The 26,587-nt window shown below is 47.1% G+C and overlaps 1 protein-coding gene across 1 annotated transcript in view; it reads right to left on the reverse strand.

Moving 5' to 3' along the window:
• LOC126531526 (methanethiol oxidase-like) overlaps window positions 1-26,269 on the reverse strand; it is a 74,958-nt gene extending 48,689 nt beyond the window's left edge. Inside the window, exons 1-4 of the mRNA XM_050179073.3 lie at window positions 26,105-26,269; window positions 11,021-11,187; window positions 6,128-6,313; window positions 1,675-1,792 (exon numbers count right to left, since the gene is read on the reverse strand). Coding sequence (XP_050035030.2) covers window positions 1,675-1,792; window positions 6,128-6,313; window positions 11,021-11,187; window positions 26,105-26,111 — 478 coding nt within the window. The 5' untranslated portion in view covers window positions 26,112-26,269. The remainder of the gene's footprint in view (window positions 1-1,674; window positions 1,793-6,127; window positions 6,314-11,020; window positions 11,188-26,104) is intronic.
• Between the last annotated feature and the right edge of the window lie 318 nt (window positions 26,270-26,587).

Below are 26,587 nucleotides of genomic sequence, written 5' to 3' on the forward strand. Positions count from 1 at the left end.
CGTTGACCGGGTGCGGGAGGGGGGGAGGGGGAGGAGGGTATTATAGATTCAGTCTGTGTGGTCGCCAGTCGTTAAAGCCCCTCCATCCACGCGCCACCGCCGCTTTCTTAAGTAGCGACAACCTTTGTTGTGCGCCGCCTTTTCCCCTCACACCAAATCCGCTTCCGGCATTTCCGGTTTCAAAATTTGCGGTTCCGGCGTTTCCGCTTCCTGGAGTTGCGCTGCGGGAATTTCCGCTGTGACTGATGTTAGACGATGGTGAGATGCCAGCGCGTGCTTAGCAGAGCTGTGGCAGTTACCGTAAGAAGAATGCAAAGGGGACAAGCTGTTGCATTCCGCTGAAGTAGTTCACGGTCGCTGTTTTCCAAATGCACGAAAAACGGCAGTGGTCTCCCAGCGCCCAGGCACTACATTCCACTGTACGTTGTCTCTCGTGGCACAACCCGTCGCAGGTTGACGCCAAGCAGCGAACACGACCAGATCGCCGATTACAATAGGCGGTGGTTCCTGGATGGAATCGCATTCACAGTTTAAACCGCAGCTGGTGCAATTAAAGCCTCTCCATCGACGCAAAAGTAAACAACGCTAGAAAACAGCGTCACTTGCATCGGAACAGGAAGCTGCAGCTACGCAAGTTCCGCTTGACGCCGGAAGCTAAGAGGGTGAGTGGGAGAGGAGCGTGGAGAAGGAGGGTAGGTTGGCGGTACTACTACCTGGTCGGCGGAAACGTGTATGGAGGGGCTTTAGCCATTGTAATCTGTGGTTGCCACTTCGGCAGCCCTGCGTGGCTAAAGGACCAAGCCGGCCAGAGGCCTCCCTGATGCAGCTTATAGGTTCAGGGTGCGCTGCATGGAACATGAATCATTTGACTTGATGTCATCTTGGAAATAAGTCGTAGAAGAATCTTTCCATGGAACTATATCGAAGATGTGCTGCAAGTCGTGGCCACACACAGCAATGCTGCACAATGCCTCTTTGCCGCAACGTAATAAGCAGTCGTTCTCTTTAAGGAGACTTACCTTGCAATACCCCATTTCATTTTCTTGTGTTACCTTTCCCGCAGGAACGCACTGACCAAATACCTTCATAAAGACACTGAAAGGGTGGCGTTTCATTGGCGTGGTACTATATATCCGAAGCGCTTTGCATGTATGTTGTGTTGCTGTTAACGATGCATGCTACGTGCACTCCCAAAAAGCCATGGCTTGTTATATTCGTAGCGTCCTGAAATTCTGCGCAAAACAGCAATTATATGCTCTGTGTGCGCGCGCAAACGCGCATATATGAAGGGGCTGATATTCGACATTGACTCAGCACAGACGCGGCATAGATTACGCACGCCTTGGACCATGCGGCTCAAATGTACTGCGCTGTACAGGTGGTGTGAACAACGTTAAGCGTTTTCTAAGCGAGAGAGAGAGAGAGAGAGAGAGAGAAAGAGAGGCAGAGAGAGAGAGGAAAGGGGAAAGGCAGGGAGGTTAACCAGAGGGGAAGATCTGGTTTGCTACCCTAAGCTGGGGAAAGAGGGGAGGGGGAGGCAAAGTGATAACAAAGTAGAGATAAAGAAAGAAAGGAGCATAGACACAATCACAATCGGTCACTGTCACCGCATACTGTCACCACACAGTGCAGTAACACCTGCAGCACTAGTTTTCTAAGCGAAGTTGCGCTTACCTTTGGCGCTGCCGTCAGGATTGCCCATAGTGCTGATCATGACGTTGCCATCGGCAAGGCAGTGAGGCGTGTGAGGCGTCGCTAGGCCAAGAGCGTGCATCTCTTCAGGTTCCACAACCTGCGAACGAACTTTCGCTCTAGAAGGCTCGTCGCAGCTGGCAACTTCTCGCAAGCTTTCCGCAACCGAGCGTGCAAGTAACTATAAAGCGTCGATTGGGCTGCAGGAATAAAGTAATGTGGCAGACAAGCTTGGAAATAGGAGCATGGGACAACACTTTAATACCGCAGTAGGCGTCGTCATAGAAAAACGTACTTCGTTTTCTTGCGGTTAATTATGGCATATGCGCTTAGTAAATTAGTGTAGTTGCCTGAACTATGAAGAATAGATACGAACAGAATAAAGTGTACTGGCCTCCTGCCTTTCGCCCCGCTTACGAACCACGATATACCAGCGAACGTTTTCGTGTTACTTTAGCGTGGATTCATCTTTTCCCTTAACCATCTTATGAATGGACATTCAAATAGTTCCACACTATCTGGAGAAGCAATTTCGCTCATTTGAAAGCATGTGAGCATGATTTACCCAGATAACCCAATAATCACACAAAGATGCATCCGTCAAAGCGCCAAACTCTTACACTATACAGTTACTGGCTTCTCTTTAGCGGTAACGCTACTAGCATTATAGGGAGTAGACGAAAGCTTCAAGCGGAGTTCAATCCTTTTAGCAATAAAGGAAGGTGCTGTCTCGGCGTAATTAAAAGAACTGGTAGACGAAACGGTAAGGTATGCAACTAAGCGCATAAAGCAGAACAAACCATCTGTGACAAACGGTGCCTTACTACTTCGCCTTGCGTTATAATTCTTGCTGCACAGTGGTAGCCCTTTGAGCAAGAGCCATCATACTTTGTAATATATGGATGAGCAGGTAGAGAGAAAGACACCAGAAAGATGCCTCAGAAAATAAAAAGGATCCATTTTTACGGAATAAAACATCATGCAGTCAAGATGGTACGAGATCATAATCACACTGGCGACTTCACTTTATCCTGCATTGCAATTTTTTTTAACAACCTGAAGAATCGGTGCCACGCAATGTTAGCTTAGAGTAGCGCAAAATTAGTTGAGTATTGTGAGCTTGGCGAGAGAGATAGTCCACTCACATCAGAAGACCAATAACATTAGTACCCACAGAGCCTCAGAAATCGGCGGAGATGGAGCTTATTTGTTGGCACGGGAAAGGTGGCGACAGCGCTCGTTTTCTGAGGATCTGGGCGGATGACGGCATGGCTCACAAAGTGACCAAGAAACTTGAGTTCTTCGTACCCAAAACGACATTTATCGGGTTTTAGAGAAAGTCGAGCCGTTCGAATTGCCTGAAGAACTGCCTGCAGGTGCTGGACGTTCTGTTCAAACGTGTCCGAAAAGTCCAGCACGTCGTCTAGGTAAACGAGACACGATTGCGATTTCAGTCCAGAGAGAACGGTGTCTATCATTCTTCGAAAAGTAGCTGGAGCTGAGTATAACCCAAAAGGAAGGACCAACTCTTAGAGGCCGTCAGGAGTAATAAAAGGAGTCTTTTCGCGATCACGGGCGTCAACTGCGATTTGCCAATAGCTACTTCGTAGATCCATGGAACAAAAGTATTGAGTGTTGCGTATACGATCCAAGGAGTCATCTATTCGAGGCAGAGGATAAACGCCTTTCCTCGTGATGTTATTCAATTTTCGATAATCGACGCACAAGCGCAAGGTTCTCATGGTTCTCGTACCACGTCTTCGCGGAGTCTTCCAACGCGAAGTAAGCTCTCCGCAGCTTGCGACCATCGTCTCACTCGGTAATGCTGGCAAACCGATCGAAGTGGTCCAGCCAGTCTTCAACATCCTCAAAAGTGTCTCCGTGGGACGGTCTGGCTGTCTGTGGCGCATGAAAAACATACGGGAAAGTAGACTGCGCATCGCAGGTTTGCCTCGCCTTGTTTGTAGTAGTAGTTGACATCCCTATGTACAGTCTCGACGACAAGGGACCGAATTCGTGTGGTAGTCCTTGCAGGCGGCGGCTGCTTGTTGCTGTGGGAGCTGTTGCTCTCTGTAAGGCAGCTAGGAGTCCACGTCTTTACCGGAAAAACAGAACGAAAAACTTTCTCTTCTTCCAACCCCTCAAGCGTGTATGTGTCACAGCGGATGGCTCGTATGCCATGTGTCAATATACATATGCAGAGTTGGCCCTGTGAGAAACGTAGAGCTAGTGACAATAAAAGACGTCATAACGCTTTCCAGCACGTCCGCCCACTCCATCGCATAACATCTCCGTATTTGCAATGTCGGTGTCGTGACAACTGTCAGAATGGTGATTGTGCTTAGGAGACAGCGTTAAACAGTTATATTATTTTTCAAGGAGTGGCGGTGAACCCTGTGAAAAATCTAACTTTGGTGTATGCTATTGGACCTACATATCAAGATTGATTCACGAAGTTTAAGCTCCGTAGAGGAAGGTTTCGGACTAAATTTGATACGTGGCTTTCCTTAACACTAGTGTCAAACGCATCACATATGTAGGGCTATATTAAAATCTCAGAATGACTATTTAGGCACAGGAAAATAAACGCACTGGAAGCCGGTTTATAAAGAATGCACATCCGTTTAACTCACCCTTACATCCATAACTGACGTGAATTAGAAAGCACCCTGAAGGGTGCAAATCCGTGCACTTGCGCATAGCCTATAGTAACATTTTCAAAACACTGTAGAATTCAGTTACGGATAGTTCGTTGGACCAAGACTTAATAGCTACTGTACTAATTAGGTTATAAATCCAAAACGCATTTCTTTATACAAATGTACTCCCAGTGGCAGAAATACAGGTGAACAAGCTGTTCTAAGTTGTTTTTAGGATGAACTCCTTTAGGCATTACATGGCTAACTTTCACTCAGTTAAGTACACGAGCGTCTTTAGCGTTTCTCCCTCATCAAAATGCGGACTCTGACCGGGAATCGAACCAGTGACCTTTTGCTCAGCAGCCAAACATCATAGCAATTGAACAACCGTGTCCGATGCATTTGAGGATAACTGAGCAAAAATCACTCCGCTTGGGAAAGCACGCTTGTAGGTAATCGAAGACCTAAAGGAATTGCGCTTACAGATACGCGCATTGACCTTCTCACAGCCGCAGCATCCCGGCAGATCCTTCGACCGTTCAAATGAAGCAGCAGCGCCGCGAAGCGGCCGAGTCGTCAGTCTCGTGGATGACCTGTGCAATCGGAAAAGCGATCGAGACCGGAGAGAGCAATAGCAGCGTAGAAGGCGCAACCATTCGAGAAACTAGGACACCCGGTGCAAACCGTGCTGCTGAAGTCATTCAATGATTCGGGCTCACTGGCAGAAGCGCTTGAAAAGATTTATGGACTGCTCAGTAATAAAGATACACCTTCCCTCCCGAAACGATTTCCCGACACACGCACAAGGCGGCCTTTGCACAAGGCAGCAAATCCTACGGAGAGGAAAAGGTACCGTGCATTGATCGCGCCCAGAAAGCTGTACTTGAACAGTGTGGTTCCGCGCGAAGCTTGGCTTTGCGAGCCGTTTCGCGATTCATTGTAGCAGCTATGAATTGAGAGTCCGACGTTAAAGTTTCTGGAAAGACGGAAAGTTCCCACAACAAAATGCAAGTGTATCACGCAAACACGCAATTTTCGTGCACTTTTTCAAAGCAACAACTGCTTTCTCCCGCCAACTGTTTAGCGTCCGATAACAACTGTAAGCCAAGGTAGTGTCAAAGCGTTACTCACCAACAGCTATACCAAGGACTAAATTGCGGGAGGCACGAACGGCGCCTCTAGCTCTGCCTGTACCCCAGGCAGAGCACACGCTCAGAAGAAAGCCGCTTTCAACCAGCGGGCGTCAGGAACCGGTGCAAGCATGTTTACAAGTGTTGCGCTTCTGAGCGATAGATGTGCTGATGACGAGATAAAATTCTAGCGGTTCTTTCTCGAAACCAAAAGGCACCTAAAACGTCAGTCCGATGAGCCTCCTGTCAGCGATGGATTGCTCGATTGTTCAATCGATCGATCGATCGCGTGCTTGAATTTGGCATCGCAAAGCAACATTTTGTCTACGAGACGCCGTACTACAGAAGTCTCTGGATAAATATTGACCGCCTGAGCTGGAGTTCTTTGAAGAACTCTTAAATCAAACTATACGAACGCTTTAGCTAGAATCGATGGTCGCACACAGGCAGAGCGCTGACACAGTGCCGTGTCTTCTGTGTGCGCCTTGTTTCCCGCCTGGTAGCGCTGCTTTCATTTAGCCATGAACGCTTTAGCATTTTGCCCCCCCTCCCCCTCATTAAACGAGGCCGCAGTGACCAGGAAACGAATCCACGACCTCAAGCCCACCATCATAATGCGATATTTCACCACCGCGGCTGGTGGGGTGAGCCACACGCCGTACACACCTTGAGCAGAGTGGGCTTCCTGATGTTGTGGCTGAGGTCGACGACGTAGACGCGGTCGCTGTTCAGGCACGGCAGGATGAGCCGGTTGCGCCGCTTGTTGGGCTTGCCGTAGCAGCTGCTGCACGTGTTCCAGTTCATGTGGTGCAGCTCGTCTCCCTTGTGCGGCATCGACAGCCGGTAGATCACCTGCGCACGCGACGTGAAGGCGAGGATCTGCTTGAGCACCTCGCGATGAGCTTTCTGGATGCCCGTGATCAACGATAATCAGGAGCTATGCCGCGTACGACTACTATTGACCGTGATATTTCAAAGGTCAATTACGTACACGAGGTGTGCGTTTGTGCATTCTTCGGTGTGTGCATTGTTACCTTTATTAGGATCAGCTTCAATATACATCCACCCATTGTATTGTAGACGAGTTTCCCGGTTTTACGTGCCAAAACTGCGATCTCCGGAGGAACGCCGAAGAATGGGTGAATTTAGACCAGCTGGATTTTAACGTACGCCCAAAGCACGTAAAATGTGCGGTTCTTTTTTTCAATTCATCCGCATCGATATGTGGTCGACGTGTCTGGGAGTCGAAAAAAAATATGTGGTTTTACGTGCCGAAACTGCGATCCGATTCTCGAGGCACGCCGTAGCGGGGGACTCCGGAAATTTCGACCACCTGGGGTTCTTTAACATGCACCTAAATCTATGTACACGGGTGTTTTCGTATTTCGCTCCGATCGAAATGCGGCCGCCGTGGCCGGCATTCGATCCAGCGATCTCGATCGTGCGTAGCAGCACAGCACCATATAGCCACTAAGCAACCACGACGGGTGGCTGGGAGTCGAACCCGCAACCCAGTGTTCAACAGCACTACGCCGTACCACTGCGCCCCTGCGGCGGGTATAAACATGATCATACCAGTAGTCCCAAACAGCGATGAGAGTTGGTAGAAGTGCGACTGTAATAGGCTATCATCGTAACAATAACGCCACACCGATCACTTGACGTATAAAGAACAGTGGCGAAGTAAGAATTGGGGCACGTTTCTCAAGTACTAAAATAAAGCTGCAGATCTGCGGAATCTAATTTGCGCAGAGCTTACACTCGCGTTTTTTTGTTTAGCAAAATGGGCACTTCATTTACATGAACACGCAAAACGCCTCGAAGCCAGGAGCACGAACCAACCGCCGACAAATTGCGCCCGTGCGGTGAATTAGCCGAGGTCCGTGTAGGCAGGGCCATGCATGCGGAAAAACCTGAGGACGAGGCCGTATAGCCAGCCGACTCCCCTGCCTAGTAAGTTGTGCGCACGCTTGCTTAAATCTCCAGATTCAATTAGATTAATTTCTCTCTGCCCTCTCTCTCTCTCTCCATCAAGAGTGGAAAGCCGGAAGCCATTCTGAAGAGAAAATTGATGGCTCAGTTTAGGAAATGACTACACGCGCTCGGCGGCCTGCGTTTAACCAGGGCCCGCCCACAACTTTCCTGGAACCTCCTTTTACCGGTGAAAAATCCACAGCTCGCGTCATCTAGTGAAGTGAAATGTGTAGAAAGGAATAGCGAATTGCTTAAAACGAAAAAGACCGCCATATTTGACATATGTGCTTCTTGTCATTCCTGTATCATGGCTCTTGTTTAGCTTATAAATGTATGCCATGAGAGATCGCGCTTGTCTGACGGCGTGCTTGCTGGTGAGTGAGAATTAAATGTTTGCCATGTTTCTGGCTCAAGGCGAGCTATTTCTAGCGTAAGTACGGAGAAGTGGCGTCTACGAGAACGCACTTAAGATGGGAGGAAGTCTTACAGCAAATGAAACGTCACTTTTAACTTGTTAGAACGTACGAAAAATTGAGATTTCTGCAATCATATCCTGACAAGCACAGGACTTGCGACCGTTAGTGCTGTAGAAACCTCTGGCAGTTAATGCATCGACCAAGAGCGTTGTGAAAGCTTTTACGTTGAGGAACGGTGTCAACGAATGCGCGTAAATGAAGTATGGTGGAAATCAGTACATCCCTTAGAAGAAAAGGTCGCGTCAGTTACTAAGAAAAAGCTAGTAACTACTTTTCACAAGGTTAACGAACGTTCTAGTAAGGTCAGTTAGTATCGGCGCCGATAATTGTATTTACTACCCAACAGTTAGATTGCTTCTGTTCGAAAAGTATAAATACGTAAGCGACAAAAAAAAAAATCAAGACAAGGACCACATTGCCACCCAGTTTAGCGACATTTATCAAATGGTCAAGTAATTTCACGTAAGTGTCACGATAGAAAAAAGCTGGCAGATCCAACGCCCCGTGGGAATTGATATTATGCGAAGCAGTGTGCGGGGAGGCTATCGAGTTAACGAAACGACCGTCTATTTCATTACACGCATGTCATGACCTATCATTTTCTTCATACACTATTGTCATACTATAATAATTGTGGCACATATCAAGTTAACGAAACGACCATAAGAGCACCAAGACGTAGGTGGCCAGATAAATACTGTCAAAGTGGCAAATGTTCGCCATTTAATAGGTTCCGTGTAATATACTGCCCTGTACAGAAAGGAACAAAGACGAATGGGAACAACGCATCGCACAATACAATGATTGGGATGCTGTATATACGCGACATGTTTCCAACAACGACCGTATGAGTATGTGTAACCATAAGCTTTAGGAGCACATGCTGTACCGGTGCAGACCGATGTATTTTAATAAATAAAGATTCTATATGTTGGATTATTAGTGACGTGCACATATGGTGACAGCCACTATAGACAGCATAACGAACCACACGTATTAAGTTTGATTCACTGACCTGTGAAATAAATACTCAGTAACTGCAACACTCACTATAAGGCTGAATTATCGAAGACAGAAACTTGCGGTAAACATGGGCCAAAAATTTCACTGACGGTTACGATACTCCCCAATGCGAATTTCGAGCGCAGCTATTTATTCGTTTTGAATTCTCTCTATATTGCGGGAAAGAATTTGATTCTGAACCACAGGGACCCTCGGCGGCGGCGCTAAGCCTCTGCTCGGGCAGCTCGAGTAGCACCAGCGGCAGGCGAAGCATTTCCACCGGTTGCGTCGCTCATCGTTCAGAAAGTGAACACGAGAACGCGTGGCCCCCGCGGAGCGCGTCCCCTAGCGGCGGCGGTGGCGCCGCGGGCGAAGTAGCGCATGCGCACTAGGTCCAAAGTCCACGCCAGAGCTTTGTGGCGTGGAAGTGGCGCCAGCATGCCGCCACTTCGCTTTCCCCCTCACCCTTTTCGCCATACTCTCCGCCGCTTTCCGCCTCCTGGTAGCGCTGCACGCTCCTCTCCGCTTTCCTCCTTGCGTCTCACCCGCCCCGCTGCGCTACGCTCCTCGTTTGCTTTCATCTTTCGATGTGCTCGTTCGCTCGGTTACGCCGACGCAGGAACGGGCGCCTAAGAGCTGCGCTCTAAAAAGGTTGCAACGGTTGTAGTTACTACACTCGCGGACAGCTTTCTGTGCCTGTGAATGGAAAGCTACGGGCGCTTGGCTGCTGCACAAGTGCTACCGCGCCAAGTAGTGCGGCAGCATTGACAGTGCTTTGGTTGCTCGGAACAGACGCCGAAACGACGCAGCTTCCCCGTGCGACGGTTTCGCGTTTGCCCCGACGCGGAAGAGAAAAGCCGCAAAACAAGTAAAGTTTTACACTCAGTTGCATGTTCCCTCTTAACTGTTGCTAATAAGGTGTACATGTTTTCTCTACAGCCTAACCTCACGTGGATTAAAACGCGGAATTCCTTTCAGAAGCGCTCTCGCTTGTGCGCGCTTTGCCTCCGTAGCTTTCCCTTCGCAGCGACAGAAAGTGGCCCGGGAGTATAAGAGGAACACGCCGAGCACTACCGCCGCGAGAGTTTATATACGCGACACTGCCGAATTATTATTGAATGATTAGGCTTAAATTTTAAGTTATGCGCTACGTGCAGGAGACACTCAGCGTATGTCCAGCACATACTCGTACATAAAAAAAAGTATAGTTATGGGGTTTAACATCTCAAACCCACACATAGCCTAAGAACTGAAGACTTGTAACATAATGACATTAAGCGTAAGACAAGGATAACTGGGGATGTCGGTGGTACAGGCATTCGCCTTACACTAGACAAATGCATGATGCTGATCATTCCGTCCGTGGCCACAGTAACACTGACGTTGCGGAATAGATTCGTATGGTACTGACTCACCAGGCTTCTCACATCGGCGGCGGCGCAGCTATAATTTATCAGCACAAATAAAGTACGGGTCACGTCGGAACTGCAAATACGGACAGTAAATGAAAATTTCGCCTCACCAGGCACCTTTATTGCTATAATTGTCGATATATAACCCTGTCTCACCTAGTTTCGGAGACCACTTCAATAAAAAAACATTACAGTTCCTATGGCAGGATCGAGCTAAGGTCCCGCCCGCGTTGCTGCAACCCAACGTTCTCCCCATTAGACCACAGACGCATGCATGACGTAAGCGAATAAAAATTTTACCAATCTTCCATCGTGCCAATTATAAAGCTTTGAGATGGCTGGCGTTTGCATCACGTCGCAAAGCAACTTATGAAAGAGAGTGCCAGTTTTTTCTTGTGGCAGTGTAGTACTTGGAACCAATATCGGACAAATTACACAGCATTCGGAATGGACGGCTGTTTACACTGGCGGCGTCGACTCAGGTCGTTACGTTTTGTCACCGTACGACGACAAATCAGTAATTGCCTTGCAACACAAGCACACACACTATATATATTAATTATGTTGTGCCTTCTGCTAACATCTTGCGGAACCTCATCCAAAGCTAGATGCAGAAAACTTGGCATAACACCGATTCCAACAATTCGTGGAATGCGCGTAATTTTTCACAATACGCGAAGCGGGATCCAACTTACCTTGCAAAAGTCAGGCGAGTGGTGGTCCACGCACACGACCGCCAGGTAGTCTGGTTTCTCCTTGGAGGGCACGATGCAAGGCACGTAGACAATCTTCTCGCGACGCCCCTTGGTAGCGGCCTCCAGAGGAGTGGCGTAGCCCACAGGGCACTCATCGTCGCAGCAGCCTGCATTTGTGTCCAACTCGTTAGTCAGCACTGGTGTTGAAATTGTGGCTTTGTACAGTTAACGATATTGAAGCTCACGGGGCGGAAAACAAGGTGGACCTTTTGGCCACACGCTAGGAAAAGCCAAATGAGTGTCCAATACGAAAAAAAAAAAACGTGCTGAAGGTCAGCTACAAACATCGTTCTAACCAGCACTAGCTGACTGTTTCTTGCGTGATTTTAATATTCACTGTGTACAAAGGTTAGAATTCTAGGTGCAGCAAATGTGGGCCTACTTTTTAAGTGATGCGGTAGCTCATGCATGAATTCCTCGACTTTCAGTGGTCCTTTCGCGCCTTTGACCACTCCACATTTTTTATAAATATTTAGACACTTATTTTATAACTTGTGGCCCAGCTGCATCTTTGGCGCGCTATTTCAGAAGTTTTAGGTCACTTAGCGTAACTTAAGCGCACTCTGAAAGTGATCAATTCCTGGATCTAAGGATTATGTCAGTGTATGTACCCAGCTTAAGTGCTTGTTTGAAACTCACTCGTGCTATTCCTTGCCGAATTCGCCGCCAGTCTTAAATATGTCTTCAAAGCATACCCGAGAATCCCAGAGAGAAATACTCAACAATTAGCTTCAGAAGTTAAAAGTGTCAAAGTATGAACACAACTCACCCTTGTCTATCATATACAGGTCGCACGTTACCCCTGTTAACCACGTAATATTTGCTCCGTTAATTTTCAACGACGAGCGCTATATGGGCTGAGATGCAACGATGAAATTGTAATGAACCGGTATATTACATGGCAGCTGCAGCGGTCCTACGGCAATCAACCAAACATTTTTAGTACTCACCAGTGTTCCGGCATTCATGGTCGAAGAGTTTTTACCATTTCGATTTTGTGAAGAAATGTCTGTGCCCCCTTTAAGTTGGCAAAAAGTGCATTCAAGTAGCTAACATTGATTTGATGCAGTCAATAACTTATTCTTGAACTTTAAGATGTCGAAAACGTTGGCAACATTCGTCGTCCGATGTTTCACAATTACATGAGGAAACACGCACACGCCAGTGAGCTCTCAGCGTTGGCACACTTGAGTCCATGAGTAATGTAGTAGGTTCCACAAAGAGTTAGCCGCACAGAAGCAGACCTCCAATACAGGGCAAGAACAGGATTGGTCTATACACTCCTGCATAGATGTTTAGGGTTCGCCGTGCTCCTTCATCTGGCACTGAGTGCGACGAAGTCGGCAATAAAATAGTTTATCGCATCCTGCAAGCCCTCATGTTCGGTAAAAAGGCTTCTGGATCGCATGAGAAAACTTTGTTTCTTCGCGAACGAGCACAGTTACCTTTCCCAGAATGACGGCACACAGTGATCAAGAGGGTGTCACGAATGCGGCTCACATTTCTGCGAGAGACTGGACTGATCGACTTGTGACACATGCAACGCGGAAAGATGCTCAGGCGGAGAAATTGCCGTCGAAGTCCGATAGGCTAACCCTTCCTGTAGCACCAGCACCGCGTGGCACAATGTGGCCATAAGCGTTCATGAACATATAATTCTGAAGTATCTTCACACGCGAGGGGTTCGTTTTATCTGACGGCTACGAAGTGCTACAGAACACCTCGGCAAAAGCTAGGCCTGGCACATTGCAACGAGCCGAAGACAATAGAGCTATTTTCTCGATAGCTGTATTTACTGCGCCTCGTAAATTCTCCACTCTTTCACACTCCATGCCAATGAGCCGTCCGCCCAAGCAAACCTTTAATCACCATAAAGCCCTCGTGAGACGAGGTTCTCGATTTAGGCTACAGGTGGCAGCACGAGAGGAGATCAAGCCAATGAAGAGCCCGCCTTCAATACGTTTATCGCGTAACTCTTCACTATATGAATGTTCGCGCAGCATGTCACCCTGCCCAAAACAAACAACTGTCCTGAATTTCTGTCTGGTGCGCAAGTTGCAAAAAAAAAATAATAATAATAAGCGCGATGAAACAAGACAATACACGCTGCGCTATCTAGCTGCTGACTGCGAAAGCTCGATGCATGTGCTACAGCTCTGGACAATGGGCCCCCTTGCATGAAAACGTCATGATAACCAGCGGGATTCACGTCTCTGACATCGTGGTCGAGCTTAGCCTGCAACATATTGTTTACCACTTTTGGTCCGAGGCGCGTGCTTGCTGCGCAGCCCGGGCCACCCGTCACTCAGGCTTTGCCAAGATGCGCAGTTTTTCACGAGCACGTGAAACAGATTTTCCTCTTACCCGTCAGAGTGGCAAACCAGACGCAATCCTGTTTAGCCTTGCTATCTTTTCAGTTAACTTCAAATCCGTCCTCTCTCTCTCATGTTACTGCGACACGCGCGCTGCTGATTTCAAAGAAGACAAGCGGAACATTAGCTAAGCTTGACTGGTAAACAAAACTTTCGAAATAGCAACAAGTTTACTAAGTCTATCTTGATCATTGTTTGCCTTCCTGTGCAATGTTCTTTAAGGCGAACAGAGGCTTGAGAAGTTTAAAAGTTGAAGGAAGGTTGCAATGTCGCAGGACACTGAACATCACTGAAATCCGGTTTTAAGGTGATGTTCAGTTCAGTGTGCTACGACATTGCAACCTTCCTTCAACCCATCTTACACGGACTTTCCCACACGTCAGAAGAGCGACTTAAAAGACTTTTAGCTAGAGGACTACGCCTATGTCTAGGAGTTCCACGAGCGACTTCTAGTTCTCTTGTAATAGCTGAGGCTCGCCAATCACCATTTCCAGTTATGCGAACTACAGAAACATGCCGACATAATTTCCGTCTTCAAGCCCAGCATAAAAACCACCCATTGGCTCTAAACATAATGAAACGAGATAGAAGTTATGTTCATATAGAAATTCAAGAAAATCTTCACATATTGCCAAGAAATGAATTTTGGAACTCAGACATCGAATATCCTCCATGGCTGCTTACAGTTCCGAAAATCGAATTGTCAGTAGATGGGATATTCAGAAAAAGATGTTTATTCAAGCTGCTCAACAACTAGCACTATACCAGATGTATATGCGGTATTCAGGATACACACACGTCTATACAGACGGCTCCAGTACAGCAACCTCTTCAACTTTAGCCTTCTTTATACCGCACCTCAACAAACAAGAATCATTTAAGTTATCTCGTGCGACTTTGTCCACAACGGACGAACTGTTCGCAATCCTATGTGCGATAAAATTTATATTGTCAGTAAGAGAGACGCAAAAATGGGTAACTTTCAGCGGTTCACAGGCGGCTCTAACATCACTCTGCAGCACAAAAGAGAAAACATTCAGTGACAGTATAATATATGAAACACTTAAAAACCTCACAAAGGCAAGCGAAGCGAAACATGCAATAGCATTCCAGTGGATACCAGGGCATCGCGACATTCCTGGCAACACAGCAGCCGATGAAGCAGCACGACAAGCGCACCTCAAAGATGATACAGCTCCGCTCCCAATATCAAAGGATGAATTACGCTGCATTATAAGGACAACGTCTCAAAATGTCTAGAAACACTTCGTTTGACCAGAATTCTAAGAGCTCGGACTTATACCATATTGATCCATCTATTGAATTCAAATTTTCATTGTCATTAGATAGAACTATGGAAACCCTTATTCATCGATTAAGACTAGGCACTGCCTACACAAAGCATTTCTTATACAGAATTGGCCGTGCGGAAACCCCCGAATGTGATTGTGGATTTGTAGACGAAGATATATATCACCTCCTTCTAGATTGCCCACATCACGACACACCAAGATGCCAACTTAAATCAGCGCTAATTAAATTAGACCGCAGACCTTTCAGTTTAAGGAAACTTTTGGGCCCTTGGCCAACAACGGCCTTGCAGAAGAGTGCTTTAAAAGCACTAAAGACTTTTCTTGAAGACAGCGGCATTGTTGGACGTTATTAGCGCTTTCATTGTGCCCTTCATTTCAATGTCACTATATATATATGCATCTGTTTGTGAATTATGTTATGTTGACTGTTGTGTTGTGACTGTATGTGATAATGCATTTACACGATGTATGTACCACCCGCTGACTTGACAATGTGTTAATAGGCGACAGTATCGTTTGTACTTTTGAGACTTTCATCTACATAAGTGTGGAGACATATACATTATATATTGTATGTACCATGTGTTCCTTACGTCATAGTCTTCCCGTGGAAACGTTGCGTGATAAGTCCTGGTGCTTGTGTGAAAAGACTATTTGATACGTAATCTTGAACCCTGTACGATATATGACGGAACCACTCAAGAGATGAGGAGTAGCCGGCGCCTTAAATTGTGCGCCAACATCTTATATCATAATAAAAGTTAGTTAGTTAAATTTGGTTTAGTGGCGCAAAAGCGGCTAAGGCTATGCTGCGCCAAACACGAGGTGTTTTATAATACTATTTAAGAGGAGAAAAGACGTGTTAATCTATTTTGTTTAAAAAGCCAGTGTCGTCTAAGAATTTACGCAGGTCACGTAATGGGATTATCGAATCATCTAAAATTAAAGCAGGATGTAAAGGTATGTGCATTTGATATAGGTTGTGCAAAAACTTCCGTCTTTGTACTTCAATGTGTGTGCATGCGAGTAGTATATGAATGACTGTTAGTTGTTCTTGGCATTTTTCCCATGTTGGCATGTCTTCTTATGTAAGTAGATAATTGTGTGTGAGATGTGTGTGCCCAATACGTAGTCGGCATAGAACTACTTCAAAGAAACGCTCCCGATGGTTGCACGACTTCCACTCACCAAGTACCGGTTTAGTGAGATATAGTTTGTTTTCTCTACAATGGTCCCATTCGTGTTGCCACTTTGACATTAAGGCCTTCCTAATGGCACGGATACTATCTTTATATGGAAGTGTTGTGTTTATTATGTCTTTTAATGCTGCCATAGATGCACATCTATCGGCTGATTCATTACCAGGTATCCCAACATGACTTGGTACCCAGCAGAAGCGGATTGATCTCCCATATTTGTTATGCGCGACCATGTTTAGTATGTCCCCTAACAGGGGTTCACACTCAGATTTTAGATTTAGAGCCTTCAGTGTACTTAAGGAATCAGTGTATATTACTGTGTTTTTGTGCTTGCCAGTGATAATCTTTTTAACTACAACCCATACAGCATAAACTTCAGCAGTGAAAACAGAAGCATGTATGGGTAGACGGATACTAGTTTCCCAGTTTTCTGTTATGGCCCCGACACCCACGTGTTCTTTTCTTTTGGAGCCATCCGTGTAGAATTCCATGTGATTTTGATACTTGTCCTGAAGAGCACGGAATTCTTGTATGATGTGTTCGTGTGGAGTGTTTTTCTTTAAATGTGTTAGTGTCCAGTCGCACAACTGCGTGAAATTGTACCATGGCGCCAACCGTTGTGGTTTCTTGGCAACCTGGAGGACTTCGTGGGGGATGTCATAGTCCCGACAGTATTGCTCATACCGCAGGACAAGTGGCCTAATCATGTTCGGTTTATTTGTGTAATGTAAGCGTGAGTTGCACTGTGTGAGGATGTTGTAGCATATGTGTTGCGGTGATGACTGAATTCTGAGTAGGTAAGAGAATGTTAGTAATGTTCTGCGCTGCTGTAATGAGGGTTCGTTACACTCAACATATAAACTTTGAATGGGTGACGTTCTGTAGGCACCACTTGCCAGCCGCAATCCAAGGTTATGTACTGGATCAAGTAGTTGGATGTAGGACTGCCTGGCTGACCCGTAAACCACGGAGCCATAGTCTAAAAGGCTACGCACAAGAGACCGGTAAATACGTAAAAGACAGGTTCGGTCGGAACCCCAGTGCTTATGAGATAAGACTTTCAGGATATTCAATGCTTTATTTGCCTTAATCTTTAGGGTTTTAATGTGGGCTAGGAAGTTTAGTTTTTTGTCAAAGATTACTCCCAAGAATTTATGTTCTTGTTTTACCGGCAGCGCGACATCATTCAATTTTAGAACCGGGTCTAAGTACAATCCTCGTTTTTGCGAGAATAGCACTGTAACGGTTTTTTGAGTAGAGAAGCGGAAGCCATTTTTCTCAGCCCACTTGGTTAGTTTATTAATTGTTATCTGGAGCTGTCTTTCACATGTTTGTAAGTTTGAGGCGCGGCACGCTATTTGCAGATCATCGACGTATATGGAGTGCATAACAGAGGGGGGAATGACTTTGTTAACGGAGTTCATTTTTACTATAAAGAGTGATGTGCTTAGTACGCATCCTTGTGGCACACCATTTTCCTGAATGAATACACGTGACAGTGCCGTTCCTAAACGCACCTGGAATGTTCGGTCCGACATGAAATCGGCTAGACATTTCAGCATTCTACCTCGGATTCCTAAATCTGCTAAGTCCCTTAAGATACCAAACCTCCATGTGGTGTCGTACGCCTTTTCAAGATCAAAGAAAACTGTCAGACAATGTTGCTTTTGTAGAAAGGCCGCACGTATCTCGTCTTCTAGTCGGACTAGGTGGTCTATTGTGGAGCAACCTTTCTTGTATCCACACTGATGGTTATCTAGCATGTTCTCTGTTTCAAGGACGTAGGTCAATCTTATGTTGATAATGGCTTCATAGGATTTTGCAAGACAACTTGTGAGTGCTATGGGTCTATAACTGGTTGCTGTTGTGGGAGGTTTTCCAGCTTTCAAGAACGGGATAATAATGGCTTTCTTCCACTCTTTCGGCATTTTTCCCGTTTCCCAGATTTTATTAAAAAATCGAAGCAAGGTTTCAACTGCATTAGGAGATAGATGAGCGAGCATTGCGTAATGAACTCTGTCCGGACCAGGTGCTGTTTTTTTTGTCAGTTGTTAGTACTCTATTGATTTCCGGTAGTGTTAAGGCGGCATTATACGGTCTTTCTGAACTTCCTGTGGTCGGAAGCTTTAGTTTTTCTTCTAATTGCTTATGTTTTAGAAATGCAGCTGAATAGTTTACCGAGCTTGATATATTATGGAAGTGTTGTCCTAATATGTCTGCTTGTTCTTCTATACTTGTTTGCGTGCCTGGAGGTGATAGTATGGGGATAGTGTAAGAAGCGTAGTCGCCTCTAAACTTACGAACCTGATCCCACATTCTTTTGCAAGTTATCGAGCTATTTATTGACGAGACATAATTCTTCCAGGACTGTCTTTCGGCTTGTCTGCGTGTGTACCTGGCTTTTGCTTTTTTGAAAGAGTAGATTATCTTGTGTTGGGTATCGCCGAACGATACCCCACGCTTTGTTTTGTAATTTTTTTGTTTGTGTACATTCCTTTGTCCACCAGGGTTTCAGGTCTTTTCTTAAGAAGCCAGAGGATTGTGGGATTGTCTGCTCGGCTGCAGCGAGTATGCAGGCGGTAATCTTCTCATTCATTTCGTCTATTGTTAGCTCATCTGATATGTTATCTAGAGTGGCTTTTTCAGTAAAGAGAGGCCACTCTGCTAGATGGAGTTTCCAACGGGGTGGTCTTAATGGTATGGTAGGAGAAGGGAATTTTCTTTTAATAATAGCAGGCATATGGTCACTACCATAGGGGTTGTCAATAACATTCCATTGAAAATCGCCAAAGACAGATGGAGAGCACAGTGCCAGATCTAAGCAACTCATAGCTCCTGTGCTTGGGGAGTAGTAAGTTGCCGCACCGGTGTTTAAAAGGCATATGTTATTTGTTAGGATAAAATCTTCAAGCGTTTGACCCCTGGTGTCAGTTGTTCGACTACCCCACAACGTGTTATGTGAATTAAAATCACCGGCTAATAAAAATGGTTCGGGTAGCTGGTTTAACATTAACTTTAGGTCTCTTACGGTAAAATGTGAATGCGGCGGAATGTATACTGAACAAATGGTGATGGTTTTGTGAGCTAAAACGGTGACCGCAACGGCTTCTATGGGAGTGTTAATAGGAACTTCTCTGGCTGCTATATCACCTGGCAGGACAATGGCTACACCACCTGACAGCCGGTTCGCCTGAGTACGGTCGCGCCGTACAACAGTGAAACCCTTCAAAATGTTTTTGTGTTTTTTGCCCAGGTTTGTTTCCTGTAAGCACAGGGCCACAGGAGAGAAGCTTATTAACATGTCTTTAATGTCACCTAAGTTGCGTAAAAGCCCTCTACAGTTCCAGTGGATAATAAAAGCCATCCTAAAATGGAAAGATATGAAATGGCACTACGGAAAAGGCTGCTGGGGTGCAGAGCTTGACGGGCTCCTGGACCCGGGCTCGCAGAGGCTGCCACCTAGAGCATCACCCCTCCCCGACGACCTGTAGTCTACCATGGGAAGATGCGGGCGGCGTTTCGACAACCGGACAGCTGCAGGACTTGGCCGTCTACGAGCGTCGCCGCTCTACCTTCGTCATCCAGACCTCATGCAGCAGAAACTTTAAACCAGCGAACTTTCGTAATTTCGTGGAGAACAACCACTACTGTATACATTTAGCATTTTTTTCCACAGTGTTGAGCTTTTAAGAGCTGTGTGTTGCTCCTCACGCTGTCTGATGCGTGCACAGTGTTGCACTTGGACTTTGTTATAACATCAGTCAACTGACGTTGAGGCTCAGTGAATTGATGCCACGTCTCTCCTCGCTAGTGTAATTTTTGTTGAATATAAACTGTTTTGTGTCAATGTTCAGCTGGATTGGATCGTTGCTGGCACCGAAGCAACACCTCGGCCATTTAAAAAGTGAAAAAATTTCGCTTAACATGGAAAGAATTGCTACTGCAATAATAACACACGAACCAATTCGTTCCAGACTCTTTTGCACACGCTTGCGCCTCACCTATTGCCGTTGTAAGAGTGCCGGCGACGCCTCGGGAGACAGCGCATATCTCGTGCATGAGAGCGCTCGAATCCCTCGCCCACTGAGAAGTCATGGCGTGTATCCTGATCACCAGGGCGCAAGGGAAGTGTGTTCTGGCAGAAGACTCATTCGTCGCTCAAAGGGGCCGTAGCCGACTCCTTGCTAATCGTATAGAAGCGCTTAACCTTTAGTTTCCAGGCACTAAGCGCACTCACAATAAACCAGTTTTACGTCGTTAAAGAGTGCCACAATATCGCCACTATTTCGTTGAACAGTATCGTTTGTGTAGAACGCAAACATCCCACTTAGGTTGGAACGCTTCCAATAAATGAAGTTTAAAAAGCATGGCTAGTGGAATTATGTTCGTACTAAGCTCTCCACAGCTGCTGAACCGCTGTATATCTGCCACTTCCTTGGACAACGGTGCGAAAAGCTTCCTCTGGTAATTTTCGTAGGAAAAACGCAAAGCAAGAGCACAAGAGGTGAAAGTTATTCTGGTCAGGACCTAGAGGCAGCGAACAGCTAGGTTGCGCCGACAGGCGCTCTGGAGAACATCGGAATAATTAGAACCGACTGCAACATGCCAAGGAAGGAAGGAAGGAAAAAGTGGAGAAGGAAGGCAGGGAGGTTAACCAGTTTTGCCTAACCGGTTTGCTACCCTACACATGGGAGGGGGATGGGGGGGATGAAAGATGGGGAGAAGAGATAGAGGGCACATAACACGGCACACACATCGTTGGTTACAGTCTGTCACTCTTGTGTGGTACGTGACATCACTGTCACAGTCGCTTGTCCAAGCCCGTATCCTTCATAAACCGAAGTAGTCCCTTCGTCGCCTTCAGCTGCGATGTCTTCAGTCGGCGATATGTGAAAATGGTTGCAACTGACAATGGTCTACTGTCAAGGTACGCTAGAACGGACGCCATGGACTGTCTCTGAACATTATATTCAGGACAGTCGCACAGAATGTGTTCCAGCGTCTCCTCGCAAAGACAGGCATTGCAGAGAGCGTTGTCGGCCATTCCAATGCGAAACGAGTAAGATTTCGTGAAGGCCACCCCTAGCCATAAGCGATAAAGCAGGGTGGCCTCACTTCGGCGGAGTCCGGTTGGCATACAGAGATGCATCAAGGAGGGCAGGCCGTGTTGATGATCGCTGCGGTTGGTCTGGCTGCTTGGTGTGCACCATAGAGAGAGCGTGATCTCCTGTGCAAGCACTTGAAGTCTGCTGGCTGCGTCGGAACGTGAAAGTGGTATGGCCTCTTCCTGTGTGTCTTCAAGAGCTGTCCGAGCGGCTTTATCGGCGTCTTCATTTCCGATGACGCCGCAGTGACTTGGCAGCCACTGAAACGTCACGTGATGTCCTTTCTCATGTGATGTATGAAGTAGGCATCTAATATCGAATACGAGCTGTTCAGATGGCCCGCGACGCAGAGCTGATAGTACAGATTGTAGGGCTGCCTTTGAGTCGCTGAAAATTGACCATTGTCGAGGTGGTTCCCGATTGACAAAACAAAGTGCAGCTCGAAGAGCAGCTAGTTCCGCAGATGTAGATGTCGTTGGGTGGTCAGTCCTAAAGCTGATGGTAATACCTCTTTCTGGGACGACTGCAGCACCGGACGAACACTGGATGTTTGTGGAACCGTCAGTATAAATATGTGCACTGTCTGCGTACCTCTCGTGCAGAAGAAGCAGAGACAGTTGTTTCAGCACAGGCGACGACAGCTCAGACTTTTTCCCGATTCCTGGCACGTTGAGATGGACTGTGGGGCTGACAAGGCACCAAGGGGGCATCGATGGTTTAGATGCAGCGGTGAAGCCCGAGGGAAGTTTGTCGTTGTACTTGACAATAGTTTTTGAGAATGATGCTTGGTGCCTGTCTGAAGGTAGTGTTGCAAGGTGGTGATAGGGGGCCCGTGCCAAATGTCTGATATGCGTTCTCAGGGTTTCCACCGTGATGTGAGTCTGCATTGGATGGTCCCGAGCAATCGCAATAGTTGCCTCAGTTGACGTGCATCTCGGCAAACCAAGACAAACTCTGAGTGCTTGAGCTTGCGCTGCTTGCAGAACACGAATATTTGTCTTGCAGGTGTTGTTCAGTACAGGTAGACTGTATCTTAAAAAACCGAGAAAGAGAGCTCTGTAGAGTCTCAGCATTGCGTCTACTGACATCCCCCACGTCTTTCCTGTCAGGTATTTAAACAACTGGGAGGTTGCTGTTAGGCGTCGTTTCATGTAAGCCACGTGCGGGCTCCAACAGAGGTCTCGGTCGATAATTACGCCTAGAAATCTGTAGGTTCTGACATAGGAAATGGTCCGCCCGTTGATTGAGATGACATAAGGCGTCATTGGTTTGCGAGTAAACGCCACTAGGGCGCATTTTTCTGGCGATATGCTGAGACCTTGTTCACACAAGTAGCTCGCTGTCAAAGTAGCCGCTCTCTGAAGCCGTGCACGTATCTGAGGACGTGTGACTGCCGAAGTCCAGAGACAGATGTCGTCTGCGTATACTGAAATTTTGGTGGTAGTTGGCAAGTGTTCAGCAAGCCCAATAAGAGCGAGGTTGAATAGCGTCGGGCTGAGAGCACCGCCTTGAGGAACGCCCTTGCTGGTATAGCGTCGCGTAGTTGGGCCATCGTCAGTTAATACATAGAATGAATACATAGTTAATACATAGACGTGACCGCTCTTCCATCGACAATGTAGTTGATCTCGTTTCATATGTCCAGCACGAAAGGTCCCGTAAACGTTTATCTGCAGCTTTATTCTTAGATGTGAAAGGGGCATACGATAACGTATTGCATGAGGCTATTCTCGACGCTCTTGTGACGGTTGGCCTAGGTGGCCGAGTATTTTTATGGATTGCAAGTTACCTATCTGCAAGAGCAACATGCCAAAATTTAGCGACTAATAATCAATGCTCCTTTGTCCCTAGAGCTGCGGCTCGCCGGCGCACCCACGTCGATAGCCCAAACAAACTACGTGTGCCGCCCACGGGTTCCTGTCGGGGCTCATCTTTTCGCCGTAATACCCGGCTATTATGCTCGCCCTTTGAATGCGCTTCGCTTAACGAGCCGTTGATGGCCCTTGTGCAATGTCACGTGCTTTCGCTGCGGGAAGAAAATTTCCAGGCGCAGACAGTGCGCACCAATGCATGTCGGCGTGCACGGAAGACGAGGCTATGTGGAAACCAGACTTGTGTCATCAATCTACCATGAAATCGGTAATTCTGGCTGTCTCTGCATGCCAGTTATGATAATCAGTTCGTATAGTCAGCTCCGCATAGGAGCAAATTATCTCCCCGTAAGCCTGGCTGTTTGGAAACAGCTTGTACTTGAAAGAAGAAAATTTAAATGTACTTCTAACTGAGCGAAGTCCGGTGACAGGTAAAGAGCACACAAAAGAGTATAACAGCTACCAAAGCTGTCTAGCGGTGTTCCTCCCGCAACAGGAAACCATGATCATGTTGCCTAGATGACAGTACAGAAATTCAAAGAACGCATCTTACTGCATCGGACTTTATTTTCTGGAAATTGGCGCTCCAGCCAACTGTGCCACGACATCATCTGTTTTTTTTTTTTTTAATTGCATTAGCAATTGTATGGACAATACCGGCAGATTCTCGCCGCCGCCGCGATATGATGTGTAATACCCAAGTGCGGTAATATCGTGCGTAGGTGAGCCGCAAAGTATGGCGGCTTGATGTCCGCCCAATGTTAGAGGTCACGAGACAAAGCGCGCGCGTTATGGGAGGATAGAGCGCGGCTGTCCGAGCGCCTTATCTTGGTGAGATGGTGGTAAAAACGTCTTTTAAGAATCCAATACTGGCATCCGGGCCTACGTCGGTCTCGCATCCCTTACATCAGTGAATCCATGATATAGGAGGAGTGAATTATTATACAGGCCATGAACCCAAGCCGGGAGGCCATCCTGGTAAGTAAATAATATTAGTCTTCGAGGAAGGTGCCTTCTTCGAATGTCTTCTGTGGAAGTGCACTTCGAAAGGTGATGCGCCGCATCGACCACTTCTTTGCTGTTTTTGCACTTTGGCCAGGATAGCCACCCATCTTGTTCCTCAGAGTCTTGGGGATGCTGTCGCCAAGGTTTCACAATGTGCTGCGTGAGTGCGACGCAAAGTCGGAGTGGCCGTACAATCACTTCAGTTTTTGTCAGGCAGGGCGAGATGGCGATGACGGAGCACGATAGAAATGGGGCGCATGCATCATGGCAATGACCATGATGCAAAATTGTTCTTGCAAACTGGTTTTAGCAGGAAGAGCTGTCCTGAATGTAATGAAGAAACGTGCAAGATGGTCGAACACGCAGCGAAGCACATCATCTTTACTCCAACCCAAATGGAGCGCAATGTATAAAGGAATCACTAAGCAGAAGTCTAAGCAGCTGAAGCGCTAGTACGAAAAGCAGGAATAGCTGAATGGGTACCCGTTGTGGTTCGCGAAAAGGGAAACTAGTATATTAAAACTCCGTACTCTACGGGCTTATTTTGTCCGCCAACAACAACCATATTGCATGTATTTCTATTAACGCTACGCGCTCGGTAGTAATTTAGTTCATGAACGGCATGCGCGTATCAGCGTGACAGTCCTGGACCTTGACAGGAAAGTAGCGAGTGCACTAAAGCGTTGAAATTAAACGCAAGCAACACAGGCCACGTTGATATTGAACAGGACAAGCCCCAAGGAGTATGGATATTTTTGAAGTGCAGTGTAGACCACATCGCAATGCATCGCGTTCTATCAAGGACAACAGTCAGTGTAGCTGTAGCTACTTGCATCACCGCGCCACGGTGGACGAGCGAGTCGCGTATATCAGGTAACGACGGCCATTCTAAACGGAGGCCGCCGCGTTCGCTTTCAGCAGCTGCGCCAAGCAAACACACAAGCAAACACGCTAAGCAAACAAGCGCTCGCGTGGCAGTCGCACAAATGAAAAGAGTCGGAGACGAAAGCTGAAGGCAAGCACGGAAGCAAAGCGAGCGATCATTGTGCGGCACGGTGAAATTGTTCACGGGAGGAGGTTCGTACAGCTTTTGCTATTCGGAAGGGGCGGTCATACGATGTCGAAAGAATGTCACGAATCAGTGGTAGGTGGTGCTCCATGCCGGTTATCCTTGGACTCCTTTACTACTTGTCAAGTTAAGGTAGACGAAACTAACAAGGCTCTGAAAGTTTCGGCGCATCAATAAAAACCACAAGGACTTCGCACCTAACAGAATATCATCCCGTGCATACTACTCTGCAGATATTACATACGTTCCGCGGGAACGCACCGGAGAGAACGACTCGCTGGAGGGTACTGTCGAAGCAGCAACCGACGCAACCGCCCCATTCTGTGTGTAAAAGTTAACCATGAACAGACCAGATGAAGAAATAGAAACATTGATCACACGTTCCCATTCCAGCACTACTTGTAGCTTCGAATCGCAAACCTCAATGCGGACAAAACACGCACACTGCAAGGCACGGGCTCTACAAGGAAACTTGTACTCAGCCGTGTCAGTAAGGAAAAGACATTCGCTTAAACGAATACGCCCTCAATGTATGTGCAGCCGTGCTGCTTAAGCAGTAAGACTTTCGCTTCCAACCCTCGTTTTAAGCAGTTCAGTTTTCTGGAGGTGTCACGTGTTCAAGGTACAGCACTAACGCAACAGTTCTTTCTCTAACCGTGCAAGCGACTGAGTTGCCCAACGCGAGTGAATTCGTACCGCTTAATTTACTCTAAAGCCCACCACATGGCCAAGAACATGCGAACAACTCTGTATGAACTAAAGAACTACAGTTCGAGCAATTTCGCAACGAGTTCCTGGAGGCCACGGCAAGAGCATTTCCCAGAACGTGCGCACGCCGAATAGCCGCACTGGTCGCGCCAAAAAGGGGCGGGGCTCCTACACCTTGTTCGTAAGCGCCTATCCCACCATGTACGACACAATGGCACGCTAGCACGAAGGAAAGCACGAAGACGACGTCGGGTTTCGCAGTCTACGTATATATATTACCTCTCGAAGTTTAACTGCGCTAGTCGTGGCCCAGCAGTTTAGAAAGCAGCAGGTTTTGCCATCGCAAAGGAAAGTTTAACAGTAGCCCGGAAACCCATCTCACCTGCCATAATGCTCCCGTGCCAGGTGCTGTTGAAGTCTTCAAATGGCAGCGTCCGAATGCCTCACACACGCCTGACGAGTCTAACGGGCGCGCGCAGGAATAAATATTGCCTGCAGCACGCTTCCTATTGGCGTCAGCGTTTGCCGCAAGAGCGCGGCAAAATTCAGCTGCGGCGCCGGTGCTTTGTTTGATAGCGCCCAGCCACGTGGCTTGGTCGTTGCCCTTTCTCGCTTGCGCGAGAACGAAGGTCGGGTGGAAAGGGAGATAAATGAACAAGATGTGGCCCGGCAGCTGCACTCGCAGTCCTGCCGTTTCCGCTTCGCGCTTCGTAGAAGAGAGCCGCGCTCGCGTTCCGTTATTTCCGTGCAGTAGGCCACTGCGGTATAAAACAACGCCTTCGAGAGAGCAGAATGTGCTTGAGCGTAGCAAAACTGCTCAAGCAATATCTGCACTTACGGAAGCGCGAGAGGTTTCTCATCTTTC

The sequence above is a fragment of the Dermacentor andersoni genome, chromosome 5 (assembly GCF_023375885.2).
Source record: "Dermacentor andersoni chromosome 5, qqDerAnde1_hic_scaffold, whole genome shotgun sequence".
Taxonomy (NCBI): domain Eukaryota; kingdom Metazoa; phylum Arthropoda; class Arachnida; order Ixodida; family Ixodidae; genus Dermacentor; species Dermacentor andersoni.